Here is a 20798-nt window from a genome sequence, read left to right as displayed (position 1 = left end):
TCTTTATATATCATATTTACTGCATTCCAAATCCAACAAATTGCCATCAGCAAGTAATTCTTTCGAAGTAAATTATCTCAAATCTGATTTTGGTTCTGATTAAGATATTATGCCCACGAAAATATGTTGTTCACCATGAAAGATCTCCCAAGAGGAAAACTAGTATTAAGAAGACGTAAATATGTATTGCATTGGATTACACTCAAGATACATGTAAAATTTACATTACCATTTCACATTAACTCGTTACCAATATCAAGAATGTTATCTACATTATGTTCCAGCTATGTAGCTTTTCTTTCTATCAGTGATGGAGATGGGGGGATCATGGTCTCATCCTTGCTAACTGCAGAAAGCTCTTCTTGTACTGTAGAAAGCGGCCTATCTGAATTACAATGCTCATTTATTAATCTGCTGGGACTTGGAGAATTAGCTGTCACAATCTTTGATGGACTGTGGTTATAGCCAGGTTGAGAACTAGGGCCAGAACCATCTTCACGAGGCAAGGGATGCAGATGTTTACTACTGTCCACATGTTTTCTGCAAAATTTATCTTCCACAATATTATAAGAGTTCCCAGTTCTTACTTCCTGCGCTAAAGAGCACCAACAACAACATAGCCAGAGTGTGCAATCAGAGACTGCTGGTTCACCAAAACAGAAGGCATAAGTTGGCAAATTAAATCTCTTTCTCATTTGAATCCTCCAGAAGCCACCATAGAGCAAACCAAATGCACAAAGAATAATACCGGTAAGTCCCAATGCTTCCCTGACAGTCTCATTATCTATATTAATGGCCGCCAAATTAAAAATCCAGAAAGGAGCCATGCAAAAGAGAAGAAAGGTTGCAATATGAACATACATGTTCCCAAATCCGAGCCTCTCCATATTCCATCCGAAGACACAAAATGTACAGAAAAGTGATAAATATGCCAGAGAAATGTCATCCCAAAAATCAAGGATCCCTCCACTCCATTGTGGTGAAGTTTCAACAACTTCTTGTTCATCTCTATTTGCAAAGGAATACCTCTTTTCTAGTGATTTTATTCTTAACTGCTCTGGTCTCTTACTCTCTTCTGAGATGATGTGAACCTGCGCTTCCTCATCCACTTCATTGTAATCCCTCCCAAGGGGACTAATGATGGTGTATAGTCCGGCAATTGCAGGTGCACCTATTGCAAAAGATATACACACTCCAACTCCTATAGGGGGTCGTTCAGATCTCTTGTAACCCCAGTTTAGACCACAAAGTGCATATTGAGCAAAACAATTCACATGGAGCAGAACAACAACAACCATCATGTGCGCCCACTCATGGGGCTTGTAGGTCCCATTCTTGCAGTAAATCTTTCTGAGTCTAGAAATGTCGTCTGGTTTCCATCTACAAAGAAGTACAAGGTGGTAGAACCTTTTCGGATGCTGGTAGAGACACATAAGAGTAAATAATGCATTAAGTATTTGATTATTCACTTCAAACCATGCATTTCTTTGCGACTTCTTCGGCAAGACACGATTCAACATTCCAGTCATGACTAGGAACAAAATTGCACCTGAAATAGCAACACACAAAATCCACACAAAAAGGGCCATGTTCATTGGGTCCCGAATCCATTCTTTGCCCATTTTCATCAGAGACCCCCAATCAATCTTGCGAGCAAAAACCCCATTGATACGCTCACGAAAACCATGACCACTTGAAGAAGCCACTGAGCGTGACATCTCATCTCTATCCTGTGCCAACCGCTTGAATTTGGCAGATGCAGACCCAAATTTAAGAAACTTTAATCTATTGGGAACTGAAGTTAAGCTTTCTTGGAGCTTCTTTGTTTGAGGGTCCTCATTGCTCAATAATATCTTCCTAGAAGTTGAAATGTCGAAAGGAGTTTGACCTGGGGGTTTAGCACCATTAGATTCCTCAATTTCCTCTTTTTGCTTCCCATTATTGGTTGAGCCCATTTCTCTTATAAAAAGAATGAGCTTTGGCAATCAGTATAACAGCTCTGAGATCAAAATTAAAATGTTAACAAATTGAGAACATATACCAATATGCAATACCTCTATGTTTAGTCTAATATTGAAACCTAAACAACAGAAAGCAAAGATCTTTCATTTTCCAAACTAAAGTGAAGGAACAAGGTAAGCATCTGTTAAAACCCACAACACGAACAACTCTTTTAACAGAACAAAACGAAGACTAGAACATCATACTTAGAAGCTGATCAAAATAATATAATGATCAGCTATCTCGGCATAAAAGATATCAAGGTAATCAAAACCCAAATCCATTTCTACCGAGCAAATTTCTAAACTTGTAACTATGCTTTAAACCCAGAAGTCGATCTTAAGGATTAAAACCTGTTATGAACAGGGTCATTAAGAAAGCTAAACGAAACGGCCTAAAAAGTAGCATAAATAAACTCCTCAAGACTTCAAAATGATAAATTAACTCATCAACACTGGAACAAATCAAACTATCCAGAAATTTAAGTAAAATGTATTGACAGACAGAAGTAGATGAGAACAAAGACATACCTTTTTGATTGAGATAGATAAACAAGCGTCAATTTCAAGGGGTTATTCTGTCTCTAAGAAAAGATCGAGTTACTTCCATGTTTCCCAACAATAAATATCTTTTAATTGACATAATCTAGTTTTTAGCGAAATGGGTCTGTTTACTTTGGTAATAGAGAAAATGTGATTTTTCCATGAAAAGGAATCCAGCGTCATCCATTTGCCCAAGTCAAGTGGTAGAGGAGGAGGAGGCTTAACTTGACCATGGAAAGATTCTAAACGATGTCATATTATTACCGTTTTAGCCTCAAAAGTAGCAAACTTTGTGCTTTATGGAGTCTTATCATGTGGAGACACCTGTAGATAATGTGCTTAATTAATTTTCTAATAATCCTTAATTTTGGTATGGAGTCAGCACTATACGGCCCAATTGGGCATTGCCATTTCGTTTTGACCACATACACTATAACCCAAAGTCTCACTATGATTTTCGGGTCACCAAGTTCACATTTCAATCTAAAAAATTGTCACATCCTTAAAACTAGGTTTTCAAATAAAAACAACATAAAAAATTATGTTTTCAAATAAAAACACCATAAGCCCCTGACAACCAACTTGCGTATATGGAAGGATGGGTTCATCAGGATTTCTGATTTCAACAAGCTGGCACATTTCCAACCAAAGCTCAAGACATCTTCTGCTGGTCCCCTGGAGAAAGCTCAATTCAGATATTGCTTGGTGAATAGAACAAGGTAAGACCGTCAAAGTTTTGTGCTCTTCTGTCATTTATGGAGAAGCTCTGTCTATGAAAGAAGCCATTCAGCAAGCTGCTAAGGGAGAATTTTCATGTTATATTCAAACAGGCACTGCAGCTCTCTGGGAAATGTTTAATCGTGCTGAATATCAGCTGCCTTTAGCATAGAGCTCTTACTTGCAGCATTAACATGCGAATCAATGGATTGTTTCATCTTCTCATACAATTTTCCACTGATGTTTGTATACACGTAAAAAATATGCTGATTAGTGCACAATTCACAGTTTCATCCGCTATATAAACAAGAGCAAGATGCTTTGATTCAAGAAATGCCATTGTATACTCTATCAAATCCCACCCCCTTCCAAGTTCATGGGGTCACCACACATTCGATTAAAGCACCACATTGCAAATTACAAGCTCATGTCCAAATTGCACTCTCTAATTAAAAACCAAACAGATAAGGAAAAATTTAGTAACAGAAACAGTGTAAATAAACCGACAGATACAATCATTGGTGAAAAACTTCACGAACAGAAACTGAAACTCAAATTTAGGTAAGGTCATCCTCCTCCAGTTCCTTCGCCTTCAGCTTCTCTTTTACCCTCAACAGAAGGGTTGTTTTCCAGGAATCCTGTATAGCAGTTAAGCCAAAAGAATATCATCAACAAGTTGCATACATATTGAAGTAAGGATAAGGAGTACATATAGGGAACTTACCAATGGGGTCATGCTGTCAAACTCCTTGACAACATCAGTAAACTTGGCAACATCTTCCTCATCAATGGCAGCGGCAACATCCTGCCACGAGAAGAATGGGTTTAATAAATTTTACCATCACAAAATGCAAGCCAAGAGAAAAGGAACCAAGATGGAAGGGTAGGTTGTTACCAGCAAATGCTTATTTAAGTAAATTAAGACTCTGCCTAGATCAACTTTTTATTTTCTTTTCTGAGGTAATTTTGACATATCAAGCACATGTACTAATCTACCTTTGGCAAAATAAATATTACAATGGTGGCTGAATAAATCCTATAAGAGGATTTTCAAAGTATGCAAAACCTACCGCCAAGAGTCTATATTCACGAGTTCCTGAAAATGTTGGATCCAGGTCCTGCAACAACAAATTTGACATTTATTCACTTTAACCAACCCACATATACGAATTTTAAGATGCCAAATTAGGAGCCAAGTTTAGACCTGATATCTCTCTAATGCATTAGTAACAGAAACAACATCGCCTTTGCAGAGATGGCAAATGCCAGCATTCAGAAGATGACCTTTGACTCCATACTTGAGCAAGTTATTGCTAAGTGAATGTCGTGCAATCTCTTCATAAATCTCAATTGCCTTCTGATATCTGAGAGAATATCACAAATGAATTATTCAAATCCCTAGAAACAACCCACCAATTGTCCTTTAAGAATTGCATCAGTAAAGGAATATTGAATACTCAAATCATCAATATAAAAGGATATGTGCTTTATTTATCATTTTCAATTTCTGTTTTCTGCACTCTGTTAGTTGGCTACGGCTACATTGCCACTATCGCAAGTAAACTAGGATGACATACTGACATGATTCATATTTCTTAACCATTGTCACAAATAGAAATACGTAAATTGAAAACAATAATAATAAACAATGCCTACTTTTCTAAAGGCATACACCAAAAGAAAAATTATAGTCATTTTATCAACCTGTGTTGACCACATAGTTGAATGTTCTCATCATATCGTGGTCAATTCATATCGATATCTTCAGTTAAATGCTAACAGGACTTTCTAATACTAAGTAAGCAACTGCAGCAGCATTCCATGTGGAGTCTGGACATATAGAAACCTAAATGAAGAATGCATGTAACAGCATGAAAACCAAACAGAAGAATGACAATATGCAAGAAGCAAACACACTTACTGTTCTAGCTGAGCAGCAAACTGGGCTACTTTCTGCTTGCATTGATTGGCAGAAGTCGTTACTTCTTCACCTTGGAAGAAATCAGCTGCCTTTTCATAAAAGTCCATAGCTTTCTCAACATTTGCTTCTGACTCGTACAATTCAGCAATTTCCTGTGCAAGTAGATAAAGATGCAGGTTATTGGATAGATCATCAACCTTCAAACCTTATATAAAACATTACATGCTAAGAGTACCTCCAATACCAAGATCAAGATAACATGTTATCTCTAAACCAAGAATTTTTAAATGACCATCTTAAAATAAAAATTAAAAGAAAAAATCAATGCTGACTTAACCAGTACTAGAACCAAAGGATGTACCTTGTAATATCTTGCAGCCATACTGATCCTTCCTATATCGCAAAACATTTCTACTGCTTGGCCTAAGCAAGATATCGCCTCTGCATAAGAAGGAAACACCAAACAAATTAGTTACAGATGGGAGTGTAACATAAATATTATGAAGGATAACCATGATTATAACATGAAACGCTATTAAATTTCATGTGAGACACTAAATACTTGACAGGTGACATTAAAATCTTAGTGTGATTCAAAAACTTCCTATTCAGAGAGCCAGACAGAATATCAGATATCTCCAGCTTTCAGAACCATCTTTTAAGAGCTTAAATCAATCGTTGTCCCTAATCAATTGCAACATAACAATAACATGCAGCCCTAACATCATAATTAAAGTCAAAATTTACTATTTGTTTAAAATTCATATTCTTGACATCATGCAGAGGACAATGCGATTAAAACAAAATAATCTGCTCATGTGCAGAGAATGAACAGGTCAATGCATGTGCAGTTGTCAAGGGGTAACTCTTGAGAATAATCTTAAACTCCCAGTTCAAAAAGTGATACGGAAATTCTCAACCATCCAGCTGATTCTTCTCTATGAATACCAATAATTCTTTCAAAAACATCCATCTAGCCTTTCCAGAGTAATTAAGTCATTGCATCATCGGTCCTGAACTAATATTTCAGTATGTCCAAAGTTCACAATTAAAAGAAATAATATATGGAATGAAATTGGTAATGTTAAAAATAATGACAATAAGTAACAGTATATACCATTGAAGAATTAAAAATAACGAGAAAAACTATGACTGCATACCATTAGCGGTTGTTTTCTTATAACAGTGAGCAGCATCAACGTAAGCTTGGGCAGCTTCATGTTTACTATCCAACTGCAAACATAAGATAAAAAAGTTATTTACTCTCCATCAAACCACTGAATAAAAAATAAGCAGCAAAACTGGTATACTCTGCAGCGCAAAGTGCAGAGTGCTCACCTTCAAATGACAGTTTGCCAACTTGACATAAGTTGATCCAGCTCTATCCCCTGGAAACATCACAATAAAGACATCATCAGAATACACAACTAACATTCTGATCTAGCTTAAAACAAGACATACAAACTAAACAATGGACCCAAAGGAGCTGCAATCTTTGTAATGATTAAGGACCTTTTCCTATTACCAAGTGAACAATAAACAGCAAAAGATTCTCTAAAGGAAAAGGTATTATTATTCTGATTTATCATGCATTAAAAGCAAATGATTCTGCCGTAATTTAATATCAGAGTCTACTTGAAAAAACTCATTTCTTTTGAATTGCAAAAAATCACAAACTGAAATAGTAATTGATCAATAATCAAACACCGAATAAAAGATCTAGCAACTACATTGCACAATTCATTTCAACATAATTATAGACTATCAATTCCTATATCAATCAATCAAGAATTAAATAAACCCTGATTTAGAAAACGAAAAAATCATCCAACCAAAGCAAAAATCTTCTTTATTAATCAATCAAGAAACTGTAAATAAATAAAGAAAACGAAACATCAATTCTTTCAAATTAAATTAATAAATAAAACAGCGATGGCGTGAACATTAAGAGATTACAAGATTTGGCGAGCTTGAAGGAATTGGCGGCTTTATCGAAGAGATCGGAGGCGTCTTCATATTTGGAGCCGAATAAGCCCCAGCCGTTTAGTTTTTTCTCAGCTTTCTTCTCGAATTCCTCTCCTTTGGCTATCTGATCGCTCATTTTCGTTTTTCTTTTTTGATTAAATTGTAAAATAGAGAGACTGTTACTAAGAAATGTAAAAGAAAAAGAAATGAAAGAAAGAAATATCTTAGCCGTGCCGTGTTTTTCGTTTGTTTTTGAAAAGTTGAAGATGGTTTCTTTCTTTCTTTCTTTCTGGTCCTTCCTTTGCTCTGTTGTATCTGTCAATGGAGATTAGATTTCAGGCCTTTCATTTTGGGCTCCTCTTTGGTGCCCTTTGGGCTGATTTCTTTTTTAGGTCCAAATTGAAACAAAAATTCTCCCTCTCAATTTACAAATAAATGCAAAAACATTTTTTGGTTTTTGTTTCTCATTTGGTACCACAATTGATTTCATAAGTCGTACTTATATATCTCAATTCATATAAAATTTATTTATTTAATAAATAATTTGTCTCGATATAATAATATTAGTTTTTCATAAAATAAAATTAAAAAAAAGGTCATTTTGATGTAATTAGTTTCCTAATTAAGTCCAAATTGAAAGATTAAAGCTTTATTAAAATTCCCATTTCCTTTTAAAAAAATTGACATATTAAATAAAAAGAATTAAAAGCAGAATGTAGAAAAAGAGAGCCCCACTACACATAATGATGATAGGGAATGAATATTTATTTTTTAAATAAATAAAGCAATAATGTTTTTTTTTTATTTGTACTTTCAATTTTTGTTTTTATTTGGGCAACATAAATTGATTTTGTCAATGCTCTCTATAGTTTAGAGTATGATAATTTAAGAACTCAATCTACTTAATATTGAAATCCTTTTTGGTATCAATTGAATATTAAAATCTGAAAAAAAAAAAAACAAAAATTCTATCATCATTGAGTGTAAGTGTTGACAAAGCTATTCCTTTTTCTTTTCTTTTCTTTTTTTTTTTTTTTTTGTTTTTCTTGTTTCTTTATTTGAAAAGAAAGCTGAGGATAATGCAATATCATTTCATCCAAATATAATATTTGAACCAAAGCAATTATGGATGCTCAATTATCATCTTTCTTGCCATGCCTCCAGAGGGGAGTATTTAATGTAAGCCCGCAAATACATGGAAGTCTAGTTCTCCAAGAACCCAGATGAAGCTTACCAAGAACGACACTGGAGAGATCGTTCCGCTCCTACCGGACATCGGATCATCAGAAAATGTAACAACTAATGGTGCATCATTTTCTGGGGCAGTTCTGAACATATCAACAACCATGATAGGAGCTGGAATCATGTCAATTCCAGCAACAATCAAGGTCCTGGGTATTGTTCCTGGATTCATAGCTATACTTGCAGTTGCATTTTTGGTAGAGGTGACTGTGGAGTTTATGTTAAGGTACAGTCAATTAGGCCGGGCAGCTACATATGCTGGCCTTATGGGGGTGTCCTTTGGTTCATTAGGATCACTTGCTGTGCAAATCTGTGTTATTATAACCAACCTTGGTTGTCTTATCATCTACTTGATCATAATTGGTACGTGTTTTTTTTCTTCTTCTTCTTCTTATTTAGCAGTTTTTCTTTTTTCTCTTGAGGTAACATCATTGATACCACTCAGTTGTTATCAAGTCTTGATTGAATTTTCAGAACCCTTATACTTTATATCAAATGTTGTCTCATGGAATGCTTTGCAAAACATAATTTGTGTATCATAACACATTACTGAAAAAATATCATCTGATGAATTGTTACATTGTTCTATTACAAGGGGATGTCCTGTGTGGTAATCAATCTGGTGAGGCCTTACATTTAGGCGTTCTACAAGAATGGCTCGGTATCCATTGGTGGAACTCGCGTGCTTATGCGCTTCTCTTCATAGTGCTCTTTGCAATGCTTCCTGTGGTCTTGTTACGCCGTGTAGGTCGGTTTCTTCTACTCACATAAAGAAATGATGTGTTAAGAATTTATCAGTATATTTTTCAAATTTATAACTAGTTTTTTCTTGTAGATTCACTGAAGTACACTTCAGGAATATCCATTCTACTTGCAGTGGTGTTTATTGCCATATGTTCAGCTATGGCAATTTATGCAATGTGGCAAAACAAGACTCAGAAACTTAGACTATTCCCAGACTTTGCCAATCTGACATCCAAGCTTGACCTTTTCACCACTATCCCGGTTTTCGTGACGGGTTTGGGATTCCATATTAATGGTAATTAAGGTCTTGATTGTTTTATGTTTACTGAAGTATGCAAGTATCTCTGTTTCTCCTAGCTTTTATTTTGTTGGGTGTAACCCTAAGCCACAGTTCATTAAGACATTGTTATTACTTTTTGTTCTGTTTTAAGAACATTTAGGAAATGTAAGAAAAATGTCAAAACAACTGATGTGCTACCTTGGTTTGACGATTGCAGTTCATCCAATAAGAGCAGAACTTGGAAAAACTTCAGATATGAACTCTGCTGTCAGGATTTCTCTGATCATCTGCGTTGCACTATATTTTGCTATTGGATTTATTGGTTATTTACTCTTCGGTGATTCAGTCATGGCTGACATTCTAGTAAACTTCGATCAGAATTCTAATACGCCAATCGGACGATTACTTGATGACATCGTTCGATTAAGCTATGCAGTCCATCTGATATTTGTATATCCTGTTATGAATTTCTCTTTGAGAGCTAACATAGATGAATTGCTCTTCCCCAAGAGACCTATTTTGGCCATGGACACTACAAGATTTGTGTCTCTAACCTGCGCTCTACTGGCTGCTACTTATACAACAGCAATAGCAATTCCAAATATATGGTATTTTTTCCAGTTCATGGGATCAACCACCATTGTTTGCCTCTCATTTATTTTTCCAGGCTTGATCATTCTTAGGTATTGATTTACAATCCTCTATGCTCTATCAGTATCGTTGCTAACTATAAATTAAGCCTTGATTTTTATACTTTATTCTGAAAAGAAAAATAAAATCATTTTGACAGGGATGTTCATGGAATTTCCACAACAAGGGATAAGATCATGGCAGGATCAGTGATTTTTCTTGCTGTTGTGACCAGCTCTATCGCCATATATACCAACCTGCAAAGTTCCAAGAAATGATCAATATTTTTCCTTTCTTTTGCAAATGTAATTTTTCTTTTTATCTACATATACTCAATCTTTCTTACCGCCCCATTTATTAGAATCAGTTTGGATGGTGGCATCAATGGCTTTTTTCATTGGGTTTAGTGATTGTGATCCCAAACATAATGACATAATGATATACTCAGCATCCGACACTCCTCACCTAATTATAAAGCCGCATGTGTATCTTCATTTGAAATCTTTCTAAATCTCTATTACTTAGCCAGTTGGCATACTCGCACCACTTTCACACCAAAAATTGCTACCACCAGATCTTTGATTCAAATTATTTTATTATTTCCAAATTATATTCAACATGTCTAATAATAATAATTCAACGTCTAATTCTTTTAATATTATAGTTTTCGATATAATTTAATAGATATATTTTAAATTAAATGAAAGTGTTAAAAATGTGTAAGTAGTGTTTATTAGAATAAATTAAGAATAAAATTTTAAAATAATATAACTAAAAAGTAGAAACCATGATCAATTGCAACTTCTTCTTTCCCGTTAATGCATGCATCAAATTGAAGCACTTGGCAATTCTAGATTTGGTGTTCATTGGTACATTGAATTATCTGATCAACCAATAAAAATACAAAACAAAGCCATCATTTTGCAGTGAACATGAGTTAACTCTGGTTCCGTGGCTGACCCATTGTCCTTGACCAATCAATTTCTAGCTTCCAAGAAATGGCCCGTACCTAACCACCTTCTGCGTCCAGGTTCAACCCATTATTTGCACGTTTTTATGTCCATGTTCATTGCAACAGCATTTTCTAAAGGCTCCTTTGGGCATCATATGATAGCCCCACGTTCCAACCTGGTTCTTTCTGTTTAATCAATCTAACTAATCTCTTCCCTTTATGCCAATCTTACCCTTTTCTTACCGATCTAAAATTAACATTTTTCCAACATTAGCAATGTCGTTTTGGACATTGTACTGTATCACATCTGCTGCCTAACATTATCTTATATATATGACGTATTGCAAATTAATGACTAATTATGTACGCCAAGACAACCTATTAAAGAGAAGAAAAAGAAGAACCACCCTCTTCTAGCCGGAATATCCATAATTCTTGGGATGTCACCGGCCAGCGGACTGAACATTCCCCTCCTGCCGGAGCACAGAGCGAAGGAGAAGCATCAGGCATCGGTATCAGGAGCAGTGTTCAATGTGTCAACTAGCATAATAGGTGCAGGGATTATGTCAATACCTGCTACACTTAAAGTGCTAGGTGTAATTCCTGCTTTTGTGTTGATTGTGGTTATTGCATGGCTGGCTGACATTTCTGTGGAGTTCTTGATGAGGTATACACATTCCGGGGAGTCTACAACTTATGCTGGTGTCATGAGGGAGGCTTTTGGGCCACTGGGATCTGCGGCTGTGCAAATATGTGTTATGATTACTAATCTTGGGTGCTTGATCATTTATCTGATCATCATTGGTAAGTACGGATTGCAGGTTTTAGCTTTCAATATCTTGTTCTAGTTGAGCATATTTAATACTATTATTAGTCATGATTTGGCTAATTAAATGCCAAGAAATGGTGGCGACCATTAAGAGGTTGCTGCATAACTTATCTTTGTTGATGGGTTCAATTTGTTCAATTTCTGTATAACAGAAAATATGGTTAAGATTAAAAGCTGAATTCTTTGATTGGAACGAGTGTATATGCTCATTTGGTCTCTGTTCTTCTTCTTTTTCAGTCTTAATTTGACTCCAATTCTTGAATTTCGTCCTTTCGAGAATCAAGATTCTTGTAGCTGATAAGCATATGCTCTTTAACTGCCTAAATTTACATTAAGTCTTGTAGCTCATGATAGAGTTATGCTTTCTCTTTTTTTTTGTCTCAGGGGATGTCCTGTCAGGAAATGAGCAAGAAGGATCAGTGCATTTGGGGGTTTTACAAGAATGGTTTGGTATCCATTGGTGGAATTCGCGAGCTTTTGCACTCTTCTTCATTGTTGTTTTTGTGATGCTTCCCTTGGTCTTGTATAGACGTGTTGGTCAGTAATTTCATATCTTGTTTTTCTCACAAGATTTACATACGATAAAAAAGATGGGATTTGACAGCTAGAATTGAAGTGCCGTGCACTTAAAATTCTTGTTTTATATTACAAAGTAATATGCCAAGTAAATTTCTGTGCTTTTGTGTTTCCAGAATCACTAAGGTTCAGCTCAGCTATGGCAGTTATTCTAGCAGTTGTGTTTGTTGGGATTTGCTCAGTAATGGCAATCTCTGCAATCATAGAAGGGAAAACCAAAAGCCCAAGGTTGCTGCCTCACCTAGATAATCAAGTTTCCTTCTTCGATCTTTTCACTGCTGTGCCAGTGATTGTAACAGCCTTCACATTTCACTTCAATGGTGAGTTTTCTTTTTTCTTTTTCCTATGTACTAGTTTCTTTATGCTTCTAATCACTGGCTATGCTTATTCTTTCCAATAAATGCTATGGTGAATATATGCAGTCCATCCTATTGGTTTCGAGCTTGGCAAACCTTCTGATATGATATCAGCAGTCAGAATTTCGCTAGTAATTTGTGCTGCCATATACTTTGCCATTGGCATATTTGGGTATCTCTTGTTTGGCGAATCGATCATGACTGACATACTAGTCAATTTCGATCGAAGTTCTGATACAGCAGCTGGTGCATTACTAAATGACATAGTTAGATTAAGCTATGCTCTTCACCTCATGCTGGTTTTTCCTCTCCTGAACTTCTCTTTAAGGGCAAACATTGATGAATTTCTTTTCCCCAACAAACCACTTTTGTCAAAAGACACAACAAGATTTGTGTTCCTCACTCTTATCTTGTTAACCCTCATTTATCTAATGGCAATTGCCATTCCAAATATATGGTACTTCTTTCAATTCGTCGGATCAACCACTGCAGTCTGTCTTGCTTTTATTTTCCCAGGTGCTATTGTCCTAAGGTATTACTCTCTTCAGAAATGAATTCTTTCTGGCCGTAGTTTCCAAAATTGTGTATAATCTAATTGTTTTTTTCCTTACTCTTGAATCGCAGGGATGTTCACAGGATATCGACAACGAAGGACAGGATTGTTGCTCCAATAATGATAGTCCTGGCTGTAGTAACAAGTTCAATTGCCCTATCAAGCAACATATATAGCATGACAAGAAATAAGTCTTAAGGTTTTTGTTTTTCTTTTTAGCCGCAAGGCATTTGTACTTTTAGGTGCCTATAGTTTTGTCTATCAATAGATTGCAACAGCTAAAAGAGGTTTTCAGGGAATTTAGCATGTAAACTTCCACCTTGTAATTTGCATTTTTCCAAGATTACCTTACATGAAGAGATGATCTGCTAATTTTTGACAAAGATCAAATAGCTGTATCCATCTGCTAGTTTGATAATATATTTCTGTTCTTCTATTCTGCTGTAGTAATAAATAAACAAACACCAAAATGCAATTGTACACCAAAGTAAAATCAAATTCTTTTTCTTTTTGCTTATCAAACTGACATCCTCCTGTAGCACAAGCCTCGGGAGTGGTCATTATGTAACAAGTACTCCACATCCTTATATTTACAATATTAAACATTAAAGCATGTCAAAATAAACCAGTTAAAATAAAAAAATCGATTACAGAAAGACCCCTAAGAGCCCGAAAGAACATGACAGTCAGATGAGTTCTCATCCCATGTTGTAATAGTTCAAATTGCAAAATGAGTTTTAGACTAAAGGTGTTGGTAAATTCGGAATTATTGAACGTTCAAAGCTCAATTAGGTCAAGCAAACTTATCACTAGCTCGAACTTGAACTTTAGCCAACAGAATCCTACATAGAGCTGACAGCAGGCACAATAACATGACTTTCAAAGCTTTGCAACTTCCACTTTGGAAAATTTTGATGGCATTGATCTGCTCTGATTTTGTCCTCCTTTTGCTTGGTGAAAAGACAGGAAACCAACAACACATGGCACTTGTATGCAATAACATTTTTATATAAAGCGACAATTGCAAATCTAAATAGGTGCACGGGACATCCCAACCAGGTTGGCACCTTCTTAGCGCCCTCATCATACAATTTGTATCAACATATTATTAACGACAGAACAAATATTATCAAACCTCAAACAGGCTAACAAAAGCCCTCATCATTTGATTTGTTCATTTTTGACTGTCCTGCCTGATGAGTGACAATGAACAGTCCTTTTACCTATTTTTATATTGATATTGATTGTCATTAGTGACCTACTACTTTAAATCATAGACAAAAATTGTTGAAAGGGATGGTAATATTCCAGTGCAGTAAGTCTCTGATTATATAAATTACCTCAATTTCTAGGGGACTGTCTTGCGACATTCTCCTGCCCAGAAATTCAAAGTTGCTGCTGATAACTTGTGAAGGAAATCACCAACTTAACAGAAGGCAGTGAAGCTAAAACCAGTAGATTGTAATGCAGCAATAGAAATATTTGAAATCAAAGGTTGCTTCAATATTACCTAAGTTATGCGCCTGAACAAATTCTCACTTCTTAATGTAAATTTGGCTTTTTAGCCTCTTCAAAATCTAACATTTCACTTTTGACAAAGAAAAGAAACTAATGGTAATTTCTTCTCTTGGCAATGCATCATGTTTTTCTCTCAAAAAGATTTAAAATATTAATTCAATAACAAGAATATTGTTATTGATTTTGATACTTATTATTAAGGTTAAGAACCAAATTCAACATAATATTTTACAAATTAGATCTTGGCCTACATTTACTGGAAAATCTAATAAAGGTACTTAAATGTGACAAAAACAAAATAGTATTAGCCTATTCAACGATGTATTCAATGTGACCAAACCTCAGGGAGGTAATTGTAATTGGCTCTTAAAGAAAAAACAAAAGGAAACAGTTTACAGTTCTCACTATATATATATATATATATATATATATATATACATAGATATATAGATATATCGCTTGTATAAGATAATTTGAGAATTGTTGAATGAAAAACGTAGGATTTGGTTGTTATACTTTAACATGTTTTCAAAACCATAAAATCATGAAACAAAAACATTAACTTTAACTCTGATTCTTACACTCTAGAAAAATCTAAACTTTCGAACTATTAAGAGGTACCAGCTAACAGTACAAGTTCAAACTTTGAACTAACAAGCGCATAGGCAAAAACACTTGTACACTAGTGATTCTAACAAATGGGATATAGACTAGTAAGAAGAAGATTAGTGACTTAATTGTAGTAAAATTTTCATGGAGCAGTAGACATGACAACACATGTAAACAGGCTCTGGCATCTGTCTGCAGCCAAACAATCTTCATCTCCCCATCATCGACTTCTTCTCAAAATTGTCTCCAGTTTGCTTTAAGCCAGATGCTACACCATCGACAGTCTCCTTAAGCGAATCTACTATTCATCGCCTGCCCAAGTGTTGCAATCATAATCTAATATCAATCGAATTAGGATTAAATGCGTTATATTTCCTGAGCTTTGACCATAATTACCAGAGGATCATGGATTTAAAATAATTCAGACTTCCCAACAAACATCAAGGTTAACCACATGAATCCACTTAGTGCTGTCTTTGAACCTTTGCAAGCTTTTATTTAAGCTTACTGGTTTAGATTTTCTTTAAGCCTAAAGAAAGTCTGCCTAAAGAAAATCAAGTTTTCTTTTAGAATGGATGTAGCTTGATTTTCATTGGCAGGAGAGGCTTTTTTGCAGGAAATAGGTGTTTTGAGGGACTTACTCTTAGTCTAAAACACTTTGACCCCATTTTTTTGGATTGACTAATAGAAAGATCACTAAACCTAACAGCAGGGACTAGATATAAACAGAATTAAATTATAGGATATTATAATTCAAATCTACAAGGCTGCACAAGTAATTATGGTCAAACCCCAGGGATTTATGTCAGTAACCATCAGAGCATCAGAAATCATCAAGCAGTGACAAATTATTATAACTTCACGACGTATTAACAACAGCACAGTTAAAACTACCTATATTGACCGCCATAATAAGATATTACCTTCCCATTCTGTTTTTAAATGAAGTAATGGATACCTCAGTATCTATTATAGAGGAAGGATAACATGCTAGAGTACTAAGGGTGCATGCCTGTTGTGCAGCACAAATTGTGTCCAAATAAGCTACTGAGAAAGCATGAACATCACAAAGGTTCTGACATAAACCAACTTGGTGACCTCCCTGCTTTGGCCAAAAGCAGAAATGAATTGACACTAAAAAATTTAACTGACCTTCGGTTTTTGGCCATTGGTGCAATCAGTCCTCTTTTCTCTAGGCTTTTAAATCTATCCCTTAGAAGAGTGCAACAACCCTTCACATAATTGAAAACAAACAAGATCAAAATTGTCAATTTCTACTATTGAATAAACAAGACTCTGATGAGACTTAAATGGATAACTTATACGAAATAAAAAGATTCTTGTGTGCACCTTCAGTTTTCGGAGAGAACCAGTAATTTCTTCAGTTAATAGCACTTGAGGAGGAGCAGGCTCAAACCTGAGATGCAATTTGCAAAATTACTTTTTCTTTGCATGAGATTAATCAACAGAAAATACAAAGTTCAGATGATGAAATCATTTCCATTAAGAAAATCAAATTTTGATACCAATGAGCCCTTCAGAGGTCCAACATGGACAAGTTCAGTAATCCAAATAGCAGTATTAGTTATTGATTTATATTTTCTCTAACCAGAACAATAAGGGAAGAATCACATGGGACAGACTATTAGAGCCAAGAAATGTCAAATAGAGAAACGCAGACATACTTGTGCTTTCCCAACCGAGAAGGACGTGTTTTTAGTCTTTCCTCCTTGGCCACTATGCGCCGGATATGTCTTTTATTCTTCTCCTCATCTTCCTTAGCTATTTCCTTGATGATATCTGTCAAGCTGCAGCCAGGAGGCAAATAAAACAATGGTAAGAATGCATTATTCACTCAGATAAATCTGACTTGCACAGCAATTGCAGTCTTACGAATCAATTTCTTTAGAAACTCCATCTTTCTTCTTAGCTTCTGCTTCTTTTCTCTTTTGTTCTTTGAGTCTAGCTCTCCTATTGAACTCAACTCGGGTCACTCTTTTTGTTTTAGTAGACCTGTCCATGTCCATTAAGACAGAAAGAATTCACATGATAGAGTCAATTGGAATTGGAAATACATCAATTGCTAGGAAACACAGGTATAGTTCAGAGCAAAACAGAGAGGGCATCATCAAAATAAAGCCAATATCATTACAGTAGTCATTGCTATTTAAGAACCTCCTATATTATATGTAAAACGTGACATACATCTTTAGAAACCATAGGCTGCTCAAAAATTTATAAGGACTTATTTACATAAATGTATTTATCTAATAACCGTGACAATGAAATTGTTATTGTAACTGATTTAATGAAGCTTACCTTTTCTCAGCATCCTCATTCTCAATTAAATTGTCTTCATCATCATCCCCATCATCCGCCTCAAGAAAGTACATCTAACACAACAGATTATCTTGTAAAAAATTCTGCTCAAGTTAAATATATTAATGTAAAACACACAGACAAAAGACTCACATCTTCTTCATTAATTGCTTGATGCTCCGCAGGAACAGTTAATGGAACAGGCTGAGGTCCCAACTCACTTTGATAGACTTTCTGCATTTCCTCTGCAACAGCTTGGGCCAAAGAATCCTGAAGTGAAGTAAAAAGAAGGAAAAAGAAAAAGGAACATGAAAAATCCCAATTCTGGAAAAATATGATACTGAGGGAACAACTGAGAGTATCTGAAACATTCAAGCAATTACCTGGTGAGCTTCAAATGAAGGATTGTAAGAGCATCCTGGAGGCACAACTTCTACTGCTGGAATAACTGAAGGATTGGATATCTGAAAAGTATCATGAAATCATACGACCAGTGCAAACACCCTCAGCAAATATTACGCAATCTAATAGCAAAAAGGTCAGCATGCCGAAGATTATCAAAAGCAATCAAGTACCTTTCTAGTTTTGTTGTCACATTCACCTGAGACATTATCAATGAAAACAAAAATAAACAATTGCCACATCTCCAAACAGTCCAACAAAACAAAGCTAACCAAAATTCCAAAGCTACACACATCATTAAAAAAAGAACTCAATACCTTCATTTCCCCACAAGTCAACCACGCCAGAATCCTGAATAGCACCATCCTCCTAATATTAGTTTGAAAAAGAAACCATCATACAAAATCAATCACAGAAAACACCCAAAAAAGAACAAGAATTATAAACTTTTCAGAAGCTACCTCATCACTTACCTTGGCACCATCTTTTTGCTCAGAATCAATCTGGGTTTTCTTAATTTTCTTCTTTTTACCCTTCTTTTGATTAGAAGAAGGCACAACTTGAACAAAAGGGTTCTTTTGAAGAACACTATCACAACGAAGTACTTTCTCTCTGTGCTTCTCAATTTTCCTTCTTACAGAAAGATCTAAGATATAGGCCCAGATAAAGAAATCGGCTAAAGACTATAAATTTGCTTAAAGATTAATTAAAAAAGTGCAAAAAATAAGATAAATGAGTTACCTTTAGATTTGTCAACAAAGAAAAGTGACTCAGTTGGAACATGAGAAAGTGAACCACCAGAGAGTGAATCTTTAGTCGATTTTTCAATGAAATTGTCTATATCTTCTGTGCTTATATTCGCTCTCCATGCTTTCTTTCCCTTTCTTGAACTTTTTGGTTTCTTCCCCATTGATTTGTGTTGCGGTCGTTGCTCTATGTGTCTGCGCAGCTGGTAAGAGAAGCGGAAACCTTACTCGCCGCTCAGTTTATATATATTTAGCCCAGCTAAAACGACGCCGTGTCAATTATTAAAGTCACCGAGCTAAGAAATAATAATTCTTTAAAAATGAAAAATACATAATTGAAAGTACACGTATATAATATATATATATATATATATTTATTTATTTATTTTTTTTTTTATTTCACAGGTCTAATGAATTCTAAGCTATATAATTAGCAAATTTCAAATTCGAAATTTTATAATTTTTATGATAAGAAATATTGAGACTTTAAAGTTTTTTTTTTTTTTTTTGGTTTTTTTGACAGGTAAACAAAATTTATTTTTAAGAATTTGATTTGCTTAATAGGCCTTTCTCGTAATTAAAAACTATCAAATCCATCGACAACATTAACAGTCTTCCACAAATTGACACATGCTATGGTTTCTGCAAAGACAGGTTTTGTATACGAAGATGCATAAAAAAGCTTAAAATTGTTTTCAGGAAGCAAACAGATACCCAGATAAAGAAACTTCTGCTAGAGAACTGAAGGCCAATGCAAATTCCATGATTTCCATCACCTTCCATTTGATTGTTAAGAGCAGCCAAGTACCCACATAGAAGAATGCCTAAAGGAACTCTGGTAAGAACAATGGTTTGTTTAGTTACAAAGTTCTTCAGACCGAACAGCTCCTATGCTGTTGTTGCACTTACTGCCCTGAACAGGTTCCTAAAATTCCTGTTCTGATGTATAAACTTATGTTGCTGTTATTGATGAGCAGGAAAAAAGCGATGGGCATTGGTAGCATTAGGAGTACTGTTAATGCTGGGTTGGATATAATTTATCTTTTCCTACAACAAATATTTTGTTAATGATTACTAATCCATGGACAATGTCCAGTAGAAAAATCTAGAATGTGCAGTGAAATAAATTGTTCAGTGATCAGTTTCCTCTTATGTCATGACCAATATATCAATGAGTTTTGGCTTAGTGGTAATGGAGTCTTCTCCAGGACTGTGTTGTTGCCAGTTTTATCATTTGTAATGTGACATAGAAAAATGTTAGACCCTTGTGTACCAGTTAAAAATAACCGAGAAGATCCTTCCAAAGGAGCTGAATATAGAGGGAATTTCCAACAGAAAATGATACTCCATTACTGCTTAAAGTTTTGGAAATGCTTTCTAAGTTGATCATGTAAAGTATGCATTTACCAAGTAAAACAACCAGAAATTAATCCACGTTCATCATCAGTAAGTCTTTCAAACTCGCCTCATTTCTATCCATCAACACCTCCTTATTGTCACTAGCATTTTTCTTTTTATCTATTTTGATCTCATTTACTTTGACAGGTATCATTCTTGTCGATTGATTGAAGTCACTAGACACCTCAGGAATCACCTGAGAGCTACATTTTGTATTATGAACTGATGTGTAGCCAAGATTAGTGCTATTTAACACCAGTACTAAGATCACTGCGCGTAAATGTAGAGGAATCCGTGTGAAATTCAGCGCAACACTTTCAGTTACTACATATGTGCCAGTTGCAATAGCTATCAGAAAGGCAAAGAGAGACATGTCTATGCATGCATATTCCTTAAACTTTACACCATAACCTATGCCTGCTGCTGTTAGCCAATCACTGCAGGAGCAAGGAAAGTTAATCCTGAATACCTTCAACCAAAATACTGAATATCTTGCCA

The 20798-nt window shown here is 35.2% G+C and overlaps 5 protein-coding genes across 6 annotated transcripts; 2 read left to right on the top strand and 3 right to left on the bottom strand.

The window, feature by feature from the left end:
* Nucleotides 1-165: 165 nt before the first annotated feature.
* On the bottom strand, nucleotides 166-2820 carry LOC8259503. Its single transcript, XM_002520773.4, has 2 exons — nucleotides 2532-2820; nucleotides 166-1999 (listed from the first exon to the last, which is right to left on the bottom strand). The coding sequence occupies exon 2, from the start codon at nucleotides 1953-1955 to the stop codon at nucleotides 285-287; it is 1671 nt and encodes a 556-aa protein (XP_002520819.1). The 5' UTR covers nucleotides 1956-1999; nucleotides 2532-2820; the 3' UTR covers nucleotides 166-284.
* A 742-nt stretch (nucleotides 2821-3562) lies between these two features.
* LOC8259504 (alpha-soluble NSF attachment protein 2) lies at nucleotides 3563-7494 on the bottom strand. The gene is made up of 9 exons (XM_002520774.4): nucleotides 7138-7494; nucleotides 6520-6569; nucleotides 6342-6414; nucleotides 5543-5622; nucleotides 5182-5333; nucleotides 4465-4624; nucleotides 4331-4378; nucleotides 3985-4065; nucleotides 3563-3898 (listed from the first exon to the last, which is right to left on the bottom strand). Exons 1-9 carry the CDS (start codon nucleotides 7280-7282, stop codon nucleotides 3818-3820), a joined length of 870 nt encoding a protein of 289 aa, XP_002520820.2. The 5' UTR covers nucleotides 7283-7494; the 3' UTR covers nucleotides 3563-3817.
* Nucleotides 7495-8203: 709 nt separating this feature from the next.
* On the top strand, nucleotides 8204-10543 carry LOC8259505 (amino acid transporter AVT6C). The gene is made up of 5 exons (XM_002520775.4): nucleotides 8204-8751; nucleotides 8984-9136; nucleotides 9224-9427; nucleotides 9630-10095; nucleotides 10203-10543. Exons 1-5 carry the CDS (start codon nucleotides 8370-8372, stop codon nucleotides 10318-10320), a joined length of 1323 nt encoding a protein of 440 aa, XP_002520821.2. The 5' UTR covers nucleotides 8204-8369; the 3' UTR covers nucleotides 10321-10543.
* Nucleotides 10544-11230: 687 nt separating this feature from the next.
* Nucleotides 11231-13744, top strand: LOC8259506 (amino acid transporter AVT6C). The gene is made up of 5 exons (XM_002520776.4): nucleotides 11231-11798; nucleotides 12208-12360; nucleotides 12516-12719; nucleotides 12822-13287; nucleotides 13380-13744. The coding sequence occupies exons 1-5, from the start codon at nucleotides 11435-11437 to the stop codon at nucleotides 13504-13506; spliced, it is 1314 nt and encodes a 437-aa protein (XP_002520822.2). The 5' UTR covers nucleotides 11231-11434; the 3' UTR covers nucleotides 13507-13744.
* A 1624-nt stretch (nucleotides 13745-15368) lies between these two features.
* Nucleotides 15369-19131, bottom strand: LOC8259507 (ribosome biogenesis protein NOP53). 2 transcript variants are annotated; one of them, XM_015720308.3, is made up of 12 exons: nucleotides 18898-19131; nucleotides 18630-18802; nucleotides 18474-18525; nucleotides 18330-18355; nucleotides 18138-18218; nucleotides 17908-18024; nucleotides 17755-17828; nucleotides 17329-17448; nucleotides 17121-17243; nucleotides 16786-16852; nucleotides 16588-16667; nucleotides 15369-15771 (listed from the first exon to the last, which is right to left on the bottom strand). In XM_015720308.3, exons 1-12 carry the CDS (start codon nucleotides 19064-19066, stop codon nucleotides 15765-15767), a joined length of 1089 nt encoding a protein of 362 aa, XP_015575794.2. In that variant the 5' UTR covers nucleotides 19067-19131; the 3' UTR covers nucleotides 15369-15764. The 2 variants fall into 2 exon arrangements, with proteins under 2 accessions (XP_015575794.2, XP_015575793.2); XM_015720307.3 differs by having other exon boundaries at nucleotides 15369-15747; nucleotides 18898-19130.
* Between the last annotated feature and the right edge of the window lie 1667 nt (nucleotides 19132-20798).

Source organism: Ricinus communis, chromosome 6, assembly GCF_019578655.1.
Source record: "Ricinus communis isolate WT05 ecotype wild-type chromosome 6, ASM1957865v1, whole genome shotgun sequence".
In the NCBI taxonomy this organism is placed as follows: domain Eukaryota; kingdom Viridiplantae; phylum Streptophyta; class Magnoliopsida; order Malpighiales; family Euphorbiaceae; genus Ricinus; species Ricinus communis.
Note: the sequence above shows the minus strand (reverse complement) of the source record. Positions and strands in the feature narration are given on the sequence as shown.